At 35.3% G+C, this 23,041-nt stretch overlaps 1 protein-coding gene across 12 annotated transcripts in view; it reads right to left on the reverse strand.

Moving 5' to 3' along the window:
* Positions 1-23,041, reverse strand: part of IQSEC1 (IQ motif and Sec7 domain ArfGEF 1) — a 298,864-nt gene that overhangs the window by 166,230 nt on the left and 109,593 nt on the right. For 5 of the 12 annotated variants that reach the window (XM_060688352.2, XM_060688354.2, XM_034437766.2 and 2 more), the window contains exon 3: positions 18,903-18,989. The exons of 6 other annotated variants lie outside the window; for them this stretch is intronic. In XM_060688352.2, coding sequence (XP_060544335.1) covers positions 18,903-18,989 — 87 coding nt within the window. Of the gene's footprint in view, positions 1-13,223; positions 13,242-18,902; positions 18,990-23,041 lie in introns of those variants that run through there. One more of the 12 variants, XM_034437837.2, reaches the window with a different exon arrangement.

The raw sequence follows: 23,041 nt of genomic DNA on the forward strand, positions 1-23,041 counted from the left end.
AATTTAAAGAAAAAGTAAAGGATGACAGAGAGACATAAAACCTCCTCTTTCTGATAACATAGATCTTTTAGAAGACTTTCATAGAAGTGAATATGGTTTTGTCTGTTTTCTATCTCAAAACCACAACAATAAGTATATTGATGTAGCGAGTACAATTTAGAAGTAAAATTGTCTGGAAAGGGTCTTGCCATCAAACATATGAAATCCAGCCACTGAAGTCTAAATATTTCAATCAGGTTGCTATGATCTTCTCAGCAGAGCTTTTAAAACTGCCATAACAATGGAGTTGCAGAGGGGGAAGGGCCAGTGGGGTCAAGAGAATTCAGTCGGCTTAGAAATGAAATATTTTCCAGTGGTTCATACCGCGTGGAAGTGAAATAATTTACCGTATATCACTTGAAAATGTTGCAACACAACTTGCTTACATAGAATATATACATTATAGAATTATCACCCAAGCAACAAATTATGTTGCACTTTATAAGTGTTCCACAACAAATTAAGTGCAACAATATTTTACAATATAATTGGAACAAGAACCTCTAAAGTATCAAAACATAAAACTGAAGAAGATGAATAAGTGGGCTGCAATGTGTTCTCCATTATTATGCTGAAGAGCATAATGAGGTATATATGAGACTACCTTGAATTTACTTAATTCAAGTGATAGTTTATAAAATATTTGTCCTATCTGCTGACTCAGTGCCCTAGAGCCTTACCACATTTTCTTAGAAGAGGAAAAATGAGGGGACAATGGAAATAAGTTCTGATGTTTGTAGAGCTTCCGTCCACTAGGGATAGCAATGGAATGACATTCTAGTAGTACCAAGGAGGAAAAAAAATGAAGGACTGACTTCCATCGATAACTGCAATTTTCACACTGCAGTGTCTGTAATATTTCTAGTGGCAAGAAGGTGATGAGCAGCAGGAAGAAAGCAAAATAGCTTAACTAGTTTTTTTTGTGTCTGTCTTTACACAAAAGGAGAAAAAAACAGTCAAAAATATTGTAAAATGCAGATTAGGGATGCAAATCAAAAACACAAGAAAATGGTAAGAGAATAGCTACCTACTCTAAACAAATTCAAATCACCAGTACCAGATAGATAGACTCCAAGGTTTTGAAAGAATTTGCAGATGTGCTCTCAGAACTACTGAACCATATCGTTCAAAGATCCTGGAGTACTGGGAAACTATTAGATGACTGGAAAAGGGCTGATATCGTTCAGATCTTCAAAACAACAACAACAAAAAATAGATCCAGAAAACTACAGACCTATCAACCTGATATTAGTACTTCTGGAAAAGATTATCAAGCAATGAATCTGCGAACATCTATAGACAAACAAAGTTATAACCAGAAGCCAATATGAGTTTGTCTAAAACAGGTCATGCCAGACAAATCCTATTGCAATTTTCAACAATGTGACAAAATTAGTGGACCAGTGAAATGCTGTGGATATAATTTACTTGGACTTAGGGTGTTTACTTGGACTTAGCAAGCAAGAAAGCAAGCAAGCAATTGTCTAGAACAGAGTTCCTCAACCTTTTTGGATTGGCAGTCTGGGCCGGGGGGGGGGAGGCACCTTTATATACGCATGCATGCATGTAAACAGGGCCGTGAGCATGTGTGTGGTGCACATACTGACAGTAGCCCCTGTGCGGCATTCATGGCAATGGTAGGACGAGAGGGATGGCCAGCCATTCATGCGCCCCGTGGCCAATAGGCCATGGCCCAGTAGTCGGCCGTGGCCCGGTAGTCAGCCATGGCCCACAGATTGGGAACCCCTGGTCTAGAATATAGACAACAGATGTATCATAAAAAATAATAGAATTTGCACAGGTTGTTATGTAAAGATATCCAAACCTAGTAGAACAGCAGCAAATGGGACCTGTCTATAAACGGTGTTTGTGAATCACATATTGTCTAGTTCCCCATGAATTTCCTCTATTAATATTCTTTGAAATATGCTTAATCTAAATATTATAAAAATATTAAATGTATAAACAATATAGTATGGAAAACAAGAATAAAACTAATAGGTTAAGATGGTGCTTTGAGTGTATAAGTACTTGTATAGAGAAATAGCCTTAATACATACTTAAAAGAAACATTTTTAGTGTTTTTTTGTGCTAAGTAATTTACATGATAACTGTTCCCTTGTAATTTCTAAAGAAAGCAAGTCTGTGGAAATTACTACGTGAGTTATCTTTGTCACTGTATGGAATGGAAATAAACATTTGCTTTTCCTGTTTTATCTCTTCTGTTTAATCCTGAAAGTATAAAAATAGGAGAACTCATGGTGTGATTAAAGGAGTCTGTAGGGTTTTTGTTTTGTATATCAGAAGTACAGTATTAGTACTTAATGTTTTATGGTCCACTGCAGTTTATGTAGTTTGAGAGTGATAGTTTCATTGTTTTGGGGTTTTTTTTTTGTCCTGCAGCTCCTTTGCTCTCACAATAAAAACCAATAGTGTTTTAGGCCTCTGTGTGTGTTCCTTCCATTTTTTTAATTAGAATTAAAAATTAGAAATTGAATTAGAAATTGCTTTTGAGACTCTCTTGTATTGCAAACTGTACACATACACAGACATTGTTACACATGGTACTGAAATCCAGTGTTGTAATCCTCCCATTTCCCCTGACAGCTAATAGTTATCTTGTAAAAGCAATTTCGATTTTTGAATCCTAGTTTATGCAACAAAACTCTTTGACCTAACTGTAGAAAACATATATTTAATTTTGTCCCAGACAGCCTTCCTCAATCTTTTTACCCTACAGGATCCCTTGAAACATTTTTCAGTCTCAGGAAACCCAGGCATAAAAATTGCAAAAAAAATATGAAAATTCCCAGTTCACTTTCAACCTACAAAATCCATAAAATCCATGTTTTACAATGGCTACCACAGCAAAATGGCAACAGCCCAGCATAAAAATTTCCACCACTGTAAGCACTATCACTAGATGGCATGCAATTTTTTTAAAGTGGGTTTTTATCCCCACTTATAATTGTAGACCCCTTATAATTCTCCTAGAATTCTGGAGGCTGATATAAAGGAATGCAATAATTTTAATTTAATATTTATTGTACCTCCACAAAAACACAAGATCTAGTGATTTAACTCACTAAATATAACTAAAATTATGCTAATTTGTCTTCTTTGTTGCTTTAAATGTTTTACTTTGCATATTCCACTTATCAATTTAGCTAAAAACGGAATTGAGATAAGGACATTGGTGCTTCCTATTAATCTGTTCTAAGCACAAACCATATGGGAAAGTCTACCATTCTGTGAACCATTTATAAAGATAATAATCTAAAACTTTATGTAAGGCCAGTATTGGACTTAAATACCAATATTAGTAGTAAGAAAGTCAGCAGCTCTCAGGTCTACCTAGGACAATAAGATCAAGGCTGCTTGATCTTATTCAATTACAAGAGAGAAAAGAGTTTTGGAAGATCAAATCTGATAACCCCAAATCTACTTTATTCTTTTTATAACCAATGGGACTAGACCAGGGGTTTCAAACTCGTGTCATCACGGCGTCATCACGTGATGTATCACAACTTTCTTTCTCTTTGTTAAACTGGGAATGAGTGTGGCCAGGGCGTGATGCATCTGGCCTGCGGACCGTGAGTTTGAGGGCTGTTTTCTAAACAAAGAGTGATATAATCAATTAGCCAACCTGGGGAAAAGAACTGCAACCAGCTTGTTATAAAGAGTGAGAAAAAGACTAAAGATTGGGATACCTCTGTCTCAAGCATTATATAAACATATACAGACACACACCGAGATGCACATCGGACTTCATAGTCTGACAGCTTCTAACTGCAATAAAGTTCTTCATTCATTCATGTCAACTCCCTGAATTATAAAGAAAGACTTATTGCAGGGGTCTCTGACATCTTTAATTAGCTTGCTTTGCTTTTTAATTACATTGTTCTTTGTCTGTTTTTAAAACAAATAAAAACAATTAGGATCAATAAGAATTACATTTTTTTTCATTGTTGGGCTTTTCACATGTTCATTAAAAACACCTAACACCTAAGTAATCTCAATCACAAAATTCTGATTAGGCAACTCCATGAAACCTTGCTGTATCAGAGCTCCCCCTAGCATCCATATGTTGGTACTGTATCATTTTAAGGTTTTTCTAAATTAGTTGCTTTTGATTAGCCTATTCATATCCAACAGTAGAAACAGCACAGTTTTTATGTTCCAAATATAGCTGCCTTTTTACACAGCACTATTTGTTAAAAGCCAGAAAAAAGTCAGAATTTATTATAACTCATATTATTCATGAAGTTTTAAGAAATGTTGAATTAGGCTGAAATAAAACTGAAACAAACACATGGATCATCCACAATGAATCTCTCACCTCCCAAAAAGGTATACTGAAACCAGAGGCAAAATCATCTTGTGAGGATACAATCAAGAACTAAGTTTGTGTTTTGGCAAATTCAAATCATGCCAAAGGAAGAAATGAAAAATGGTCAACCTGATTTAATAGACCTATTAATAAGCTATAGCAAGCCAAATGATATGCACTGATTCTTGTACAGCCTTGAGTGGGCTTACGAAATTTTACTACTAATAACTACGACCTCTTTGTTTTTCATGCAGTACTGATTTTTTTTCTTTCTTCTTAATAACATCATCTGAGAGAACGTAGGCATCAGTTATTTCATAATATAATACAGGCACTTGACACCCTGAGCCCTCCATGAATCTTTCCTGTTTCTCTAAATCACAGGCTCTTCAACTACATTTACAAGCACAAATTTTATTTTTACTGATTTATTTACCAGCATTTGTATGCCACCTACCAACCAGCATTCTGTTGTTGCTGCTTTATTATATTTATTGACAAGATGGAAAATTTTCATGTCCATCAAGTAAAACATTTTAAAGATTGTCCTTGTGATTCTGACAATATCAATAAATATAATTTTAGAGGTATTTTTTAAAAAATAATGTCTTACGGGAATTAAAAAGTGATATTGATATGTAGTTGCTCAGGTTTATTATTATTAGCAGGTATAGCTAGAGAAATATACTGTTAATAATAATAAACAGTTTCAATTTTTAAAAACTGTTGCAGAAAAATCACACTAATTATGTTTACCAACTCTGATTTCTAATTGCCGTCATTCATAATAATAAACCAAATGTTCTTTCTCTATTTTTGGTTTAGTGTGAATTCAATCCACCTGTTATGTCTTAGCACTGCTCAAATCCAGAATTGCTTGTTCAGTAACTTATGGTTAACAAATTATTAGTACAGCGTTATGTATAACCATGAGATCTGCATAGGGAGCAAGTGAAGTTATAGCACATAAGTTATGTTAATTGTGATGGAAGATAAATGCAATAAATAAATACGAAGAAAAATGGGAGAATAAGGACATTTTTTTGTCCCTATCTATGAATCCATTCACCTAATGAAGCTGAAAGATAAAAAGCTAGCATTATAAAGCAATGTATTTTTATCACATTTTCCAGCTTTTTTCTAAGTATATATTTAGTGATATTTATATTTGTAAACAAGAAGTGCAATGTATCAGAATAATATGACAGTCTTATTGTACTTTCAAAATTATATTAAATAAAAGGGTATTTATAAATTAGATAAACATTCCTAGAATCTAATTCTTAGCATTAGAAAACACTATGTTTTAATCTTAGATGCATGGAAGATGATTCATCAGTTGAATAAAGTAACCACCTAGATCAGGGTTGTCAAACTCACGGCCTGCAGGCCGGATGCATCACGCATTGGCCACGCCCAAACCCGGTTTAGCAAAGGAGAAAAAAGTCACAATACATCATGTGATGCCGCTGTGCTGATGCGAGCTTGACCCCTCTGTCCTAGATGATCTTCCTTAACCTCTCTCAGTGCACTCTCAGTGCATCTACCTTAATGGTGAATTCTTCTCTTTCTTCCAACGTTTTCCCAGCCACTCACGGGAGCTGGCTCTTTGAATATTTTCTCCAAAACACAGTACTTTCTGTCTTGAAGAATTTTTTTTTTTTTTGAGTATCAGACAGATAATCTTTTTTATTACTGTAATAATCTACACATTCCAGAATTAGCTTTTGGATATGAGTCCTGGTAAAAAACAGTGAATGGTCAGTTAAATGTTCCATATAAGTTGTAAATTAAATGTACTATATACAATAAACTTTGCAGCAGGTGCTACCTGTACCATTTTTATATTAATGAATTAAGAAAAAGGCCAATAATAGCAGAACTAGTTAAATTAGAGTAAAGCCAGATTTGTTATTGGATCTATTCTGAAGGCTAAAGGGATGGTTTGAGCTAAATAAATAATCAACATTAGAAGGCAAAATGGATTTACTCTTCTTTTCCTCAACTTTCACTGGAACTTTCCTATTCTGTTTTATTTGTTTATTTTAGCTGCTTAAACAAGTTAATGAATGCTTTTTAAAATGCTAATGTGATCATTGTGAAGAGTTCTACATGCCAATACTGTAGCATAAGAGTCTGAAGACTGGCAACTATTATATATACATGTATTTACTCATAAAATCTGCATCACTGGATACAAAACTAATTTGGAAAACTGAAAAAAAAGAAAATAAAATAGCATTCTTTCCACAGCAGATAGCAGTAGAACTAACATCACCTTTCAATTAAAAAAGAAAGAAAAAGGAACTACTGTAACAATAGGCAGATGAATAAATCTTGTGTGCTGACTCCTAAAGTTAATGCTTTGAATTTGTTTCCAAGATACTAGACCTTTTTTATTACATGTATGAACAGAATTATAATTAGATTAAAAGATTACAGAGATCTTCCTCTATGTGAAAAGAAGTAATTACACACCCCCACTTTTCTACACTGAGAGTGGTAGTAATTACTGTTTATGTTTCTTGAAAATATATAAAGATACAACATAAATTCTTAGTCCTCTTTAGTAAGCAAATTAAAAGATTCGGGTAATGCCAAGTAGATACATGTATTTATATATCCTCATCAAAGGATACAAAATTAATTGCATTTTACCATCTTACTGTAGGAATAGCAATACTGAAAATACTGTTTTGTGAGCACAACAATTCACCTCTGGACCATATATTTAAATATACATACATTTGGATAAATATACTTAATTTTTGCTCTTTAAAATTCTTCCCTTATAATGCATAAAACTACAGGAATAATACAAAAAAAGAACGAAGAAGAAACTATGATATTATAAAAAGCTGCTTGTACTAGATAAGAGAAGCAATGAAAACTGTATGAAGAATTTTGCAGTATTTATCACTTACTATAGCATAACACTTTTTTTTTTTAAATGACCAAAAGTCTACTTTACTCCTTATTGATATATCTTTCCTCACTTTTTATTTTAGGAATAATCTTCATGTTTATCAGCTAATCATGTCAAATTTTATGCCGCATGGAAAATCATTTAACACCTTGTATTTAAATTGATCCACCACTTTCAGGTAGCAGATTTAACAGGAAACATACAGTGCAGTTAGGTGCAAATTTTTTAGAGGAAGCTAAAGTGTTCTCTCGCCAGGTTCCTGAAAGTGGGGTTCTAACCTGAGCAAAATTTATTTACAACTATTAAAAAAGAGGTATATTCACAAAAAATACATCATAGCGATAGGCAAAGCCCTGTATCTAGCTAGCTATGCCCTACCAGAAGAGTCAAAATAGCATGCTCTCTGTGCATACATATATATCAGAAAAGTAGGAGGAAGCCACCTCAGATTAGCAAATTTACTGACAAAGAGCACAGAGTGACAAAGAGGGACTCAGAGTAAATTCATAATTCTCTATTTCCTCCCTATTTCCCCCTAAGTCATGAGATGTTGATTGATAAATGCAGTTGATTCTGCAGTTTAGTGCAAAGGCTGAATGACAGCATTTATTTCTTCTGGTATGCAGCATTTCAGTTCAATGTTTTTTTTTTTTTTTTTTTTTTTTTTTTGCATCTTGCACATAATGATATTTGGGTGTTTATGTGCTATGTTGAGAATGCAATTCTCTCCATTTGGGCAGTTGAATATATCTTTGACCTGAAACAGAACTATTAGCTTGGGCTCATCTATCTCAAAGTTCATTTATTAAAAACTTATGGAGCACAGAGTCTCTGCATACTTGTACTGCAAATACCTAGTGTGCTTTGATGGATGATAGGACAGCGACTGACTGATTTTTGCTTGTGCAATTGATAAATCTAACTTCACCTAGGAGCACTTGTCTGTTTGTGGATTTATGATCTGTCCTGTCTTCTGCACAATGTGTATCCCTGTAGCCAGGATACTGTTGTCCAACAGTCTAAGATTTAAGAATGTAGTTTCTTTAAATTCACCCTGTTGACTCAAGAATAATCTCCTTTGGTTGTTGCATTTTACCAACCAAAGCAGGATTTATATTGCTACAGCAACGTTTGGCCTTGTCATTATGGCTGAATCCAGGACCTTTCCAAATGCACTCCTGAATATGTCAGTCTTGATAGGGGCTCTTGGCAGTTTGCTTTAAGAAATTAGTTCCCATAGATACAAGGACTTTGTTGGCTTAAATAAAACTAGGAACTCACGATAATATTTTGTCTTCTATCCTTGGTCGGGGAAATAACCTTCATTTCTCTTTCTATCTAGCTGCCAACATAGTAGAAGCTATTTCCCAGCACTTTTACTTCTGCTTTCTTGATGAGTCTCTTTACAATTTCTTAGATATCGCTCTTATCTTAGCAAAAGATAAATAAACCAGGTGAGAATGTATGTTTTATCAGTAATTTCTATAAATGGAATAAAGCAGAGGTGGGTTCTACTTACCTTTACTACCGGTTTGGTTGCTTCACTCGCACGCATGTGCGCTCTTCTGCGCATACGCAGAAGCATTTTGATAACATCAGGGTAAGTGGGCGGAGCCTCCAGCCAGTTTTACTACCGGTTCTATAGAACCGGTGCGAACTGGGGGCAACCCACCACTGGAATAAAGACATGGATTTGTTTCATGTTTTGTGACGTCTTCTTTGACCAGCATCTTGTTCAGCTTCTCATTCAAGGTTCCAGCTGTTTTGCTTCAGGCAGCAAAAATTCTAGAAACTAGCATATTAGATTTTTTTTTTGCCTGATGTCAGATGGCTGCTGCAAGTAGATGTCTTTAATAATTTCTCCATGCAGAAATAGAGTCTTTACATCAAGGTGGTGGATTTGATGGGTCTTGCTGCTGCTACCTATATTGAGCAGTACTCTTATAAAAGTATCCTTGACTACCGGTGCAAATGTCTCATCATAGTCTTTACCATAAAGGTAGCCCTTGACTTACAACCACAACTGAACCCAATCTTTCTGTTGCTAAGTGTGTTTTGTCCCATTTTACCTTTCTTGCCACAGTTGGTAAGTGAATCGCTGCAGTTGTTAAATTAGTAACATGGTTGTTAAGTGAATCTGATTTCCCCATTGACTTTGCCTGTCAGAAGGTCACAAAAGGTGATCCCAGGATTCTGGGACACTGCAACCATCATAAATATGATCCAGTATCTGAATTTTGATCACATGACCATGCGGATGCTGCAATTATTATAAGTGTGAGAAACAGTCATAACTCACTTTTTTCAGTGCCATTATAACTTCAAACAATCACTAAATGAACTGTTGTAAGTCAAGGATTACCTGTACTTCTGAATGTATCCCTTGGCCATCAATTTAGTTTTATGGTATGGAGTTCCTCATTTGCATTATTCGCATAGTCTTGGTTGTATTTCTTACAGGTAGCTTGACAAATGTAATTCTTGTGGAATACTTCATTCTCTTCTTCTGTAGTCTTCCTCCATTCCCTTCCCTTGGTGGCTCTCATCTCTTCAGTTTCCTTTCATGTGCAGGGATCTTTCCACTTGTTCTTTCTTGCCAAGTGAGACAGCCTTGGAACGCTTTTGTTGGACTTAACAGTATCTGGCTGCAATGCATTAGTTTCCTTGTGTAGGTCTGTCACAAACTCAACTTCTGGGCATGCACGGATGTCTTAGGAAGTTTGTAATCTCTGATTGCTGTTTGCCTGGATATAGAAACAAAAACTGACACCTTATTTTGTCTCTAGGATACAGATTACTGAATTTTGTGAAGAAAAACTGCAGCTTCAATACTTTGCATTTTCCCTCCTGATCCATTATCTGGGCAAAATATTTGAAGCTTTTTTTCCCCCAAATTGCTGGTATGCTGAGGCCACTTATTTAAATTTCTCCAGACCTCACTCTTTTCACTGATCAAGTAAGAAAATAAGTATCTTGTTTGATGATGCAAGAACATCTTTCTTTTCTATATAGTCTAGTGATATACCAGAGACCCATCCCTATGCACAAATGTTTTTCTCTTTTCATTTATAGACTTATGCCTTTGGCATTTACACAACATTGGCATCAAGACTGATTTGTACATGAATCTATTGCTTGAACTAAGCCCTCCAATTTACAAACAGAATCTAAGTCCATTTTGCTGGAAAATCCCTTTCATATGCAATTGTGCACTCTCAGTTACATAAGGATTGTCTTTAAATCTTATGCCACATCCTTTTATATATGATACATTTTATTGAGAGGAAATTTGCTTCAGATCTGGGATATACAAAGCATCTTTCCTTGTTAAATTGAGCACCTTTTCCTTTGCCTAATGCACAATTTTCAGAGCCTCTCCCAGCTGAGGTGATCTTTTGTCAGCTTGTCAAATAAATGGCAAATTTGTACTAAATTTATATCAGTGAATCTCCTTTCTCTTTAATGAAATTGAATGTTGTAGCAGAATCAAAGCAGATGATATCTGATGGTCCATTTGTTCTTGCATTCATTGCTTGATCTCCCTCTGGCTTTTTAAAATACTGGTCTGAGATGAGTCATCCTATGAAATGCAGTCTAATGGCTCTGTCATTTCTCACTTTTCTTAGGACAAGTGACTTGCAAATGATTCTAGGCTATTGCAAATGAAATTTTCCTTTCTTTTTTTCTGGCCTTGCAAGCAGATTCTTCAGTGAGAACTGCCTTTTGCACTTGAGATTTATACAGATGATAATCTTGCAAACAGTGAATTACAAAATTAATATCAGTTTCTTTTCTTTTTTTCCCATTTCTATTGCATGCACTGCAGCTTGGTAACTTCTAGCAAATGTCCTTAAAAAGAAGGCAATTAGTATTTATATTTCTCCCTAAATCTGCTCAAAGTGAGTAATTTGTGTTCCCCTCTCCCTCTCTCTGCAGTTTTAGACTAAACTTGTATAGCCTTCTGTGTAAAAAAAAAAAAAAAATCACCTTGGAGGTTTTGGATTTTTTTTTCTCTCAAATAAGCCTGCACAGTTTTCTCAACTATCTGTGGTTTGATTTAAATTCCTTAAAAGCACAATAATGGAGCCACTCACCACCAGGCATATTATTCCAGCTGCTTTGTGGTCTGTTCCATTCCAGGATGCTCCTGACTACCCTGATTAATTGAGTCTCTCTTTGTCAAGCAAAAAGATGATTCCTTGATTTCTTAGCTATCAGAGTTTCAAACAGAGAGAGAATTATGGTCCTTCCAAATTCTCCATGGGCTGAAAGTTTCCTGACTCCATTTCTGAAAGTGGTCTCTTTCTTTTTCTAATCTTGTCCTTGAGAAGAGGCTTTCCCCTCTCCTTTACGGAACATTTTTGGTACTGTATCTGTGTATACAGTGACCAGGATTCTGTTCAAGTTTGAAGTGTTCTCCATGTGTCTGTGCGAATCTAATCTCTTAATTTATTCTCCATATGAGGGTAGGATAAGAAGTAATGTATGGAAGTTCATCAGGAAGAGATGCAACCTGGCAATAAGAAGAAATTTCTTCACAATAATAACTGTTAAGTAATGGATTTGCTTGCCTCCTGGAGTTGGGGATGCTCCATTGATTGAGGTTTTTCAAGAAAAGATTGGACAATGATTTGTCTGAAATGGTATGAGGACTTCTGCCTTAGGCAGAGTTGGACTAGAAAAATCTTTAAGATACCTTCCAGCCCTATGATTCTAGGAGTCTTTATTAAATATCTATAAACTAATCTAAAACTTGCCTGTCTGTTTGATTGTTTGTAGCAATAGCAATAGCATTTAGGCTTATATACCACTTCACAGTGCTTTATAGTCCTCTATAAGCAGTTTACAGAGTCAGCATATTGCCCCCAACAATCTGGGTCTCCATTTTACCAACCAAGGATGGAAGCCTGAGTCGACCTTGAGCTGGTCAGGTTCAAACTGTTGGCACTGAGCAGTGAGCAGTGAGTTAGCCTGCAATACTGCATTCTAACCACTGTGCCATCACAGCTCTTGTAACCTTCAGTTGAGAGAAATGGTGCATCAACCATTTTTTGCATCAATACATCTCAAATGGGCTAATTTACAGATCTAAAATCTGAAACCTATGATTCCTATGAGATTAAATTTTTGAAAAGTTGTGGTCACTTCACTTCTGCCATGCTGCTGCACTGATGTAGTCAGGCTGGATCACATAATCATTTTTACTGCTCCCTGCTAGCTTTGTACAATGAAAGTCCACAGGGAACCTGGTAGGACATCAGAAGTCACTGGCCTCCCATTGCTTTTCTACCTGCCCAAAGTCATTACGTTTCTCTATTTAGTAAAAAAGTATCTCTGAAAGATGACCCAATGGCTCACAGGTTACCTAATTATATTTAGGATCCCCCGAGTTCTATTCTTATCATTATTTTTCTCTTTCTGCAGTCTACTGATTCTCCATGAGAAAGTACATTATTGTAATAAAGTAATAATGCAAACAAAACTATGCAGTGTTGGAAGAAGAAAAAGATAAACTTGGACTTAAAAATTGTTACTGGATTTTAATAAAATATTACGTATCAGCAGTCATTCCGTATCTTATCCAGGTTTGGAGTTGTAGAATATGTATTTTAAAAAATCAATAATCTTAAAAATTTTACAATGAAATGCCTTATCAAGTTACTGAAACAATCAAAATAGACAGACATTTAAAGCTGTAGTTGTCTACAGTCATCTAGCATGATTCTTCCATGCCAATTTCTGTTTACTAGTGTTATATAAGAGACTATAAATTTTAAAGAAATTAGGCTTCTTTGCCATCAGGATAATCTGTGCAGTTGACAAACACTTTTTCGATGCTTCAGAAACCATCATATAGTTAAGGCAACACAAACAACAGCAAACATTATTTTAAAAGAAAAATATTCTCAGAATAATATTTTTTTTTACCTCATAGAGGTGCTGAACAAATTTTATGCAGAATGGTAGTACAAGAAAATGATGATATTTCTTTGACATTATAACGTCCTTTGCAATATAGTTTTGCTTTCACAGGTGCCACTGGGGGAGGGAAAAAGAAGAGAGACAGTCTCCAGTGTCAAGATTTTTAGACTACAGTTTTTAGACAACATATGTTGAAGAATGGAAACAAAAAACTGAACCATTAGGCAAATAATGTATGTGAAAATTAATCAGAATGATTACAAAGAAAGATGTCAGATGAAGGTCTTCCTAGGAAAAATAAATAAATCTACACATATAAAAGAAAAAAAAATCTTTCCATAAGACAATATTTTGAAGAATTTTATTGATCTGATACCCAAGGACATTAGTGACTATATTTCTTTAGTTTTAGTCATATACCTCAGTGCCTTCCGCCGTGCCCTTAAAACCCACTTTTTCCAGCAAGCCGGGCTGGTTTAGGAAGAAATTTTTTAAAATTTTTAAATGTTTAATTGGTTTGTGGTTTTTTAAATTTTGGGCCAAATTTATATAGATTTTAATTGTTTTTAATATTTGTATTTCATGTTTTTAATTCTGGCTGTGCACCGCCCTGAGTCCTCAGGGAGAAGGGCGGTATATAAATTGAAAATAAATAAATAAATAAAAATATATAGAAGCAAAATTCAAACAGGAATTGCCTTGATGGAGTGCAACAACCTGGCCTTTTAGGTGACATTAAAAATGTTTGCAAACTCAAAAGGGCGACTTAAGTTAATCAAAACATTTGACTTACTCCAGTTCCAAACAGAACTGAGTAACTCTACTCTTCAGGATGGCTAATTTCATAAATGCTATATACAATATATCATAATTTTTATTAAAGCCAAACCTGAATTAGTTTCTACTTTAGAGATGTGAATAAGATCAGACAGAAACATAATACTCTGAAGGAGACCACCAAAAGAAAGTTCCTTATTAAAATAATTGTTCTGTCATGATGAAGACATAACCAATAACACTGAAGTTAACAATGGTGTTTAATTCATTTTCTGGTTCTCTCAATGTGCAATGTTATTCGCAGAATGTATATGCAATTATATGCACACTCAGTAAATTGTATGAATTGTCTATTCAGGATGACTGTACTGCAATGGACTAAACCTAGTTTTTTGTTTCATAGAGAAAGAAAAATTTACATCTGCTAAAAATAAAATTTCAAATTATTGTTGTGGCCTGCCAGTGGCCTGCACAGATTGTGGCTGATCCCGAAGAGGAGGAGGCTGGTGTGGTGTCGCGCCAGCAGCCTGTGCAGCCGGCGCTCGAGTCGGACAGCGAGGAAGCTGAAGAGGATGTGGTGCCAGAGGCAGAGACTCAGCCAGGGCCTTCAGAACCTCCAGAGGCCCCTTTAAGTGAAGAGAGTGAAGGTGGAGGAGCCTCTTCTCAATGCTCGAGCACGCAGAGCTGCCAAAAGGCAGGAGTGGCTACTCAGGAGGAGGTCTCCTCGAGAGTAAGGCTTGGGGTTAATTGGCCACTCCCTTAGCCTATTTAAGTTTGCACACAGATAGCAAATGTTGCTGAAAACAACGTTTGGTCCTACGCAGAGTATTTTGGTTTCTGGGCTGATTGCCAACCCTTGTCGGACTTTGTTTAATCTCTGTAATTCATAGCAGGCTGATAAGGACATTTGTGGTTAAAGCCTGCATTTTGACAGGGGTCTGTTTGTATTAACAGACTGTCAATATAATAATTTTAAATTGGGGTATTTTAATTTTTGGGGTTTTAAATCAGCCAAATCTATTTAATTATTTTAATTTTTAATTATTGTTGTGTCTTGTGTTTTTAAATTGGCTGTACACCGCCCTGAGTCCTTCGGGAGAAGGGCGGTATAGAAATAAAATTATTATTATTATTATTATTATTATTATTATTATTATTATTATTATTATTATTAAACGGAGTTTTTGGAATTGTGTGTGTATGCTACACTTCTTGGGAATCGTAGCTGGGGCAGAACAATTATACCTTATACATGAAAGATGCTTTCCTTTCACTTAAGATAGTCCATAAATTGTCAAAACTATGAGATGAAGCTGTATAAATAGCATTAATGATTCTGAAATATCTGTACCAAAGAAAATCCTACATTATGTAGGAAATAATACAGAGAACTGTTAACCTGATAGTAAGAATTCTGTTTGTGTGTATGTATATACACACACACACACCCCAAAGAAAATAAACATCATTCTTTTTTCTATCTTTATTTTTTTTCTTCTCTATTCTCTGTACTTTTACTCTTTCCTTTCTTCTGAACAAACAAATTCAAGTCTACCTAAGTGAATCCTTATGCAATAAGTTTTTTTAATGATTCAAAACAGTAATTAACACTGATGCTCTGTGGCAACAGACACGAGTATCATGGGATGTTATTTGTATATCCCAGGGGTCGGCAACCCATGGCTCCAGAGCCGCAAATGGCTCTTTGGGCCCTCTGCTGCGACTCCCTCTCCCATCACTGGTTGGCCCCGCCCCTCTTATTTCTTTTTTGGACTCCAACTCAAAGCAGCAGAAGCAAAGCCTGCCTTACGCACAAATGTGGTGTGAAGGCAGGTACAGGACAGATTTGCTCCTGCATTCTCCTCACCTTTTCCTCTGCTCATAACCTCCTAGCCAATTGTGGCTGAGTCGGGAGCATGCACATGTGCAGAGAGACCCTCCTCAAGCGAGCACCAAAGCTCAGGAAAGGCGCGTGTGGGGTGGGCAGCGGCTTGCTTAAGGAGGGTCTCCCGCACATGCACATGCTCCCAGCTTGGCCACAGCAGGACATCCTGAGAGGAGGGGGGGAGGAGGGTCGCTGGAGACTGCAAGTGCAAAGCGGCCCTGTACCTGCCTTCGCGCCACATTTCCACATAAGGCATCCTACGCTTCCTGCTGCTTCGGGCTGGAGTCCAAAATAGAAATAAGAGGGGCAGGGCCAACCAGTGATGGGACAGGAATGAAAACTCCTCACTTTGAATTGGCAATACAAATCCCCAAGGTAATTACTATTTATGTTGTATAAGAGAGAGAGTAACATATTGCTTTGACAATTCAAATGACTTCCTAATATGCAACTTTTACATATCCACATGAACTTTTCAATTGCCTCAACAGAGTTAAAGTTACACCCTCAGGAAAGACACATGGGTGTGCTCTCTCCCTCCCTCCGCACTTGGCCAAAGAGCTGCCGGGGGTGGGCGATGACATGGCAAGGCAATGGCCAGAGCATTCATGCAGGAGAGAAGCCGCGTCCTGTTAAGACCCTCCTTAAGCGAGCGGCCACCCCCCGCGTGCCTTTGCTGCACTTTGGTGCTCGTTTGAGGAGGGTCTCCCGTGGCATGCGCACGCTCCCAACTCAGCCACAGCCGGCCAGGGAGTTACAAGAGAAAGGGGGAGGAGGAGAATGGTCACCCGAAGGGAGGGGGGAGACACATACAGAGAGAGAAAGAGAGTCATAGAGACACACACAGAGTGATACCCAGAGAGGGGGTGAGAGAGAGACATAGAGAGACGCAAACAGAGTGATACACAGGGGAAGAGGGGGGAGAGAGAGACAGAGGGAGAGAGACAGAAGGGGGAGAGAGGAGAAGACAGGGAGAGGCACAGACACAGAGATACAGAAAGAGGGGGGAGAGGGGAGATAGGGCAAGGGTGAGAGACATAGAGAATGGTTTTGTGGCTGGGTAGGCATGGCTAGGGGGTCACGTGAGAATGAGTGACATCAAGTTGGCCATGGCCACCTAGGTTTTGTGTCCTGGTGTATTTTTTTTTCTGTAAGAAATGGGTCCAAGAGGCTCTTTGACTGTTTAAGGTTGCTGACCCCTGGCATATCCCAATAAATGCAATTAATAGTGCAAAAAAGGGATTTCAGGAATGTTTAATCTGGACCTAAGAGGATGCAGAATATCAGTATTAAGATACATGAAAGGGTGTCATTGAAAGCTACATTCCCTGGACCAGAAATAATGGGCATAATAATTAGATTTCATTCAAATATAAGGAAAACCTTCCTGATATAAGATACGGTAGATAGTAAAAATTGAACAGTGCATTTACAGTGGTTACAATTTCTCCATCTCTAGAGATATGTAAGAAGAACGTGAACAGCCACCTCTCAAGAATTGTTTGATTGTTTTTCTTCTATAGTATATCAGGGAGAAAGAGAGAGAGAGTTACATTAGATGGTCTTTGTGGTTCCTCACTTTCAGCTTTACAGTTCCATGATTGAATGATTCAATGAAGTGATTCAAAGGCAGAAAGATGCTTTGGAGTTCATAAATATTTAAATGTAGCACCTGACTGCAGCTCCTTAAGCATGTCCAACTGCCTTCCACAGCTTCCACACGATCCTGGGAAAATAAAGCTTTGGTTTAAGGACTTACAGACAGATGCTACATGGATTATTCCATAAATTCCAAAACAGCTCTTTACCTTTATATCCAAAGTACTGAACAGATCTAAGAGTAAGCTGTAAGGAAAATTCAAGTCCAGGGTAATTTATAGGTTTGCTATGATTTTTTAAAAATCCATTTGTAAGATACATGTTTAGAATTGCAAGTACATTCATTCTGTGGAGATTTCTTCTCCAATCAGCAATATCATTTAATACAAGAAGGTAGCAGTTTTATTAAAAACGGAAAGTGTGTTATTAACTCTATGTGGTATTTTTATATGTTAAATAATAAAACCAATTAGTTCTAATTACATTAGGAAATATGCTTTCAAGGGACCATGAGATCATTAGAATGCAACCTAACTGGTCATCTCAGACACAAATGAAGCACTAATTAAACAAAACTAGCCAAGCAGAAGTTCCTTAGTGGGTTTTTTTTTAAATGTACTACAAACAAATATATTATCTCCATAATACAGAACCATAATTTGCTGCAGTTTGTTGCAATCCATGACCACCGAATAATGAATGACTCTACGATTCATAAACTCTAAGTTCCTAACTCTGTGATGGCCTTCTTTTTGTAGTCTTCAAAAATGGTAAAACAAGCTCAAAACCAAAGTGTAAGACATTCACTCTTTCCAAATTGTTTACTGTATGTTTATAAGGGGGAAACAAATCTAAACACAAAGAGAAACAGAATAATGTTGAAAATATGGGGAAAAAATAAGGAATTAATGAATTATATAGACATACATCAACAAATAATGTTTTGACATTTACAGATTTAGGGTTTATTGCAGATTCTTTCCTAGAGAATGAAAGTGCCATGATTTTTCAACACATTATTAATATTTAATATATATATTTAGCCATGACTTGGCTAAATTGCCACTCTCTGACTTTTATTGATTAAAAAATGAAAACAGCTGTCCATTTCATGTGTACTCTTCATGTATAATTTTAAAGCTATCTTGAATACTTTTCAGATTAGAAAAGCGGGTATAAATAAGATACATATTTTTTTATCTTATGACTTTATTTATTTATGTATGTATGCCTATATGTCCTTTGTTTATTTAATGATTTTATGCTAATTTTCTCAGAAAATTCTACGAAAACCTCCACTGTGAAATCTATTTACATTTCATTGAAAAATGAATTGAATGGGTTATGGTTTTCATAGCATAAATAAATGTATGGCCAGATCTCTCTATGAAAGGAAGAAGTGGGTGGCCCAACACTACTCTTACCTGTACTCTGAGTGTGTGGCAGGGAGAGTTAGCAGAGTATGGTACAATGGAGCTGGACAGCAAAACTGGTGCAGAGTATTTATAGACCTACGACACAAGGAAAAACAAAGTCAACACACTGAGTGTTTAATAAGGGGCTTTCTAATGGAAAAGCAGGTGCTGCTGATTACATTTGAGTTGCTTCACTCAGTTTTCATTTGATGAAAAGTAAAAATAAACTAAATCCTTAATTCCAATTCCAACAAGTGTAACACCATCTGTATCAGAAATGAGAAAGAAAAATGACTGCAATGAAACTTTGAAAAGTATCAATGCGTGTTAAGATTTAAATGGCACTCTTTGCTAGCTTAAGTGGAATAATAGTAGCAAAGAAAAATGAATACGGTTTCTGGAAAAGTAGGAAAAATATATGTTTGGAATATTCTGCACCAGTCTAGCTGTTCATCTGATAACATTAGAATTCCATTGTGTTCTAAGAAATTTAAAGGGATATTGAATAGTTACATATGTTTTAAATGCTTGTGAAACAAAATAAACTATGTGTGATTATGCAATATCCTATTTTCTCATGTGTAAGGATATTGTGAATTCATTTTCAATAAGCCTTTAACCAGAAAAAAATAAATTATTTCCAATATAAAGTTACAATTAAATCAGTTTTTAAAATATAAGAAAATTACTCCAGCATTTGAAAACAAATGAAGTTGTGTCCAATACATGCAATTCATTTAAAACCTGAAACTATTTATGACAAGATTAAAATATTACATATAATTGCATTTTGTTCTTTCGTTTTTTTGCTTTCAGACTTTTCTCTAGAAGTTTCAAAATAAAATATATTGAAGAGCAAGTCCTTTGAGGTCATCCTCTTATGAGATCAAAAAGAGGAATTAAGCAGGAATATGTTATGCTGTGAGTCTGCAGTAAGTAGAATTATATCAAGCTAATCTTTTTAATACAAAAGTCAGGCTGCTCTGATTTTTTTTCCATCCAAAGTTACATATGTACATCATAGCAAGGCTAAAAACTATTGAACATTCATAAAGTTGAAAAAAAATGGTAACATTTAAACATATTTAATGCTTTTATGTTTAGCAATAGGACATGTCTGCCAGTGAGCAAAACATGAAATCCAAAAGAAAAATTGAATTCTTAGGTATTAGTATTTTGGAACAATATAAATATCTCATGGGAGGAAGAGAAAATTCAAAACATTTGAATCCAGATATAATCCCATCAAAAGCAACAAAACCACCACCCCCATCCCCTTTGAAAATACTCACAAAGTTTGGTAAGGATATTAATTGGGGAAGAGTTTACCAGAGGTTAGACAGAGAAATTCCCTGTGCGTGCCAAAGTTTCAAATAAACTTGTGATATTAAGAAAAAAATATATTTTGCAACATTATTAGACATAAAATAATATTTATTCTACATACTTATATATACAAACATACACTTACAGAGTATCCCAGTTGGAAATGGTCTTTTAGAACATCTAGTCCAAAACTTGCCCGTTGCAAAACTTGTCCATTGCAAAATTCCATTAAATCATTTCAGACCATCCCTGAAAGATGGTCGTCTAGCCCACATTTGAAAAACATAAGCAAGAGGGTGCTATCATATCTTAGATAGATTGTTCTACCATTTAAGAGTATCATGAGGAAATCCCTTCAACTATTCAGCAAGGTTATTTTTCTTTCAATTTAAATCAGTTGTCATGTTCTTGGTTGTAATGGAACAAATCCACCCCTTCCATCATGCGGCATTTGTAGACCACTCACATATCTTTGTTCAGTTTTTTTTTCTTTTGCAAGCAAACATGGTTTTAACATGCTTTAACCTCAGGTTAGGTTTCCAAGACCCTGATCATCCAGTACTTCTCGTCTGAATGTATTCCACTTCTCAATGTCTCTCTTAAGACAACAATAGAAAAACTCATGGTTTAATAGGATGCTTTACTAATGATTTCAGTTTTAAAATATTTCCTTTTTTAAAAAAATGCTTGAAATTTTTATTTTAACAATAATTTGAGTCTTAATTCCCAACAAATATCTGTTTATTCCTACAATTATTTTAAACATGTTTCATTCTGAAGTACCTACAGTGATACAATGGGCAATAAAACTGAGAAAACATAAAGAAAGTGGAAATTTTGGTCAAAATTTACTAGTACACGATCTAGAAAGTAGTTATCATCAGAAGAATTTCATACTTCACATACAATTGGTATTTATTTCCATCATAGACTATCAGCTGCCTTACTATTTTCAGATTCACTATCATTTCCTTAAATGCACCTACATTCTCACTTCCTGTCTTCGCATGAAGTGTAACAACGAAATGTTAATGGTGTGAAACTTGACATAAAGACTCTTGGAAAATACTTAGATCATTCCTTTACACTTATACTGAAATATCCAGCTTTTTTTAAAAAAGCTTTTCTTAAAAAAAAATATCCATTTTAATGGTTCTTATTTTATCATATTTATATATTTTCTTTATAAATATTTCTACCATTTGAAATAATAAATTATTGAAATATATATTTATATATTTATAATCATACCAATTAAATCATAAAATAATTTCCTATAACTAAGTTCCATAAGTATATTAACAGTTTGTAATAACAAAGGACCAATGTAAATTTTAAAAAAAAACATATTTTACATCTTTGTGAATGCTTTACTTTTGCTTTTAGTCATTCCTTGGAATTGAAACCAGCTTTTAATGAAAAGGAATTCTAGTTATAAGCAAAATTTGACATAATTCTGGTTTCTAGTTTATATTTTTTTATTTATGTCTGCATCATTTGAGCAGGGAATTGGACTAGAAGACCTACAAAGTCGCTTCCAACTCTGTTATTCTGATAAATGATTCAAATTTTTCGTTTAAAATGCACCAAAGCTGTCCTGAAAGCTGACGTAATTGACATCTAAATTAATAACATAGTTTTACATTCTTAAATCATATATCTATAACACAAGATAATTTCTGCAGATAAATTTATATATTATGGCTGCAATTGTCTCTGTAATAACTCATACACATAACTGTTATGATGAGTCATCATAGAGCAGTTTCCTAAATACAAATTGAAACAAAACACTGATTTTGCTTCATATATAGACAGAACCATGACCATATTTTTTCTCTTAGTTCAAAATATCAGAGCACTACACCATAGTTTAAGAGAACCCTTGTGGTTCTATCAAGCTTCTATTTCACAGTCACAGCCTAGGAACCAAAATGTTACCTGCACAATCATATGCTCCCTGTTCCCTGTTAAGGCTAAAATGTATCTTGGCTCTGATAAACATTAATAAGGATCTGAAGCTCATTTGAGAGCCCTGTTAATCTGGTTTTCTAGAAGTATAATTAAACCTGATATAGTTGAACCAAACAGACAAACTCAAAGCAGGAGAACCAAGAGAACTCTCCACTTACAATATTATATAGGCAGAATGGTTAAAACCTGATATGGTTTCATAAATTGCCTTTATTACACTAAATAAAAATACAAATGATATGCATAAGACACAAATCATATTCCCAGTCATCCCCGTAATAGTCCTGGCTTAATCATTTGAAGATTCTATTGTTTGAAATTGATAATGCTGACAAAATTAGTGTTATGTAAAAGGACTACACGGATAGACAACAGGAACTAAATTTACACAAAAGTTCATTATGAATAGAAAAAAGCTATATTCATATCAACCCCAAATTCAAGCCACAGAAATTAAGATAATATGCAATAGCATGCCCAATTTGACATAAAGTGATATATATAATATATCATGCAGCCTACATTTTTGCATGCAATCTCCTACTTCTTGAGTTATTTAAAAAAAAGCCAGTCCTAAATTTTATTAACACCCAGCTAATGCTTTTTGAATAATTTAAATAGAACACATTAGCCACAAATTGTCAACAGCATCTGATATTCAAGCATCTGGTTATTCAAAGTATTGTAGCATCATCTTGAATATGAAGGATGCGTGCCATGGAATTTTTCACCTATGTATGTGAAAGTAAGAGGTGGCAGAATGTATATATCCTAAAATAATCACAACTGGAATTTTGCACACGGTGGCCATAAAGTGGATATTTATGCAGTGTCTCATTGCAAATTTG

The sequence above is a fragment of the Pantherophis guttatus genome, chromosome 2, assembly GCF_059756535.1.
Source record: "Pantherophis guttatus breed Tessera chromosome 2, ASM5975653v1, whole genome shotgun sequence".
Taxonomy (NCBI): Eukaryota; Metazoa; Chordata; class Lepidosauria; order Squamata; family Colubridae; genus Pantherophis; species Pantherophis guttatus.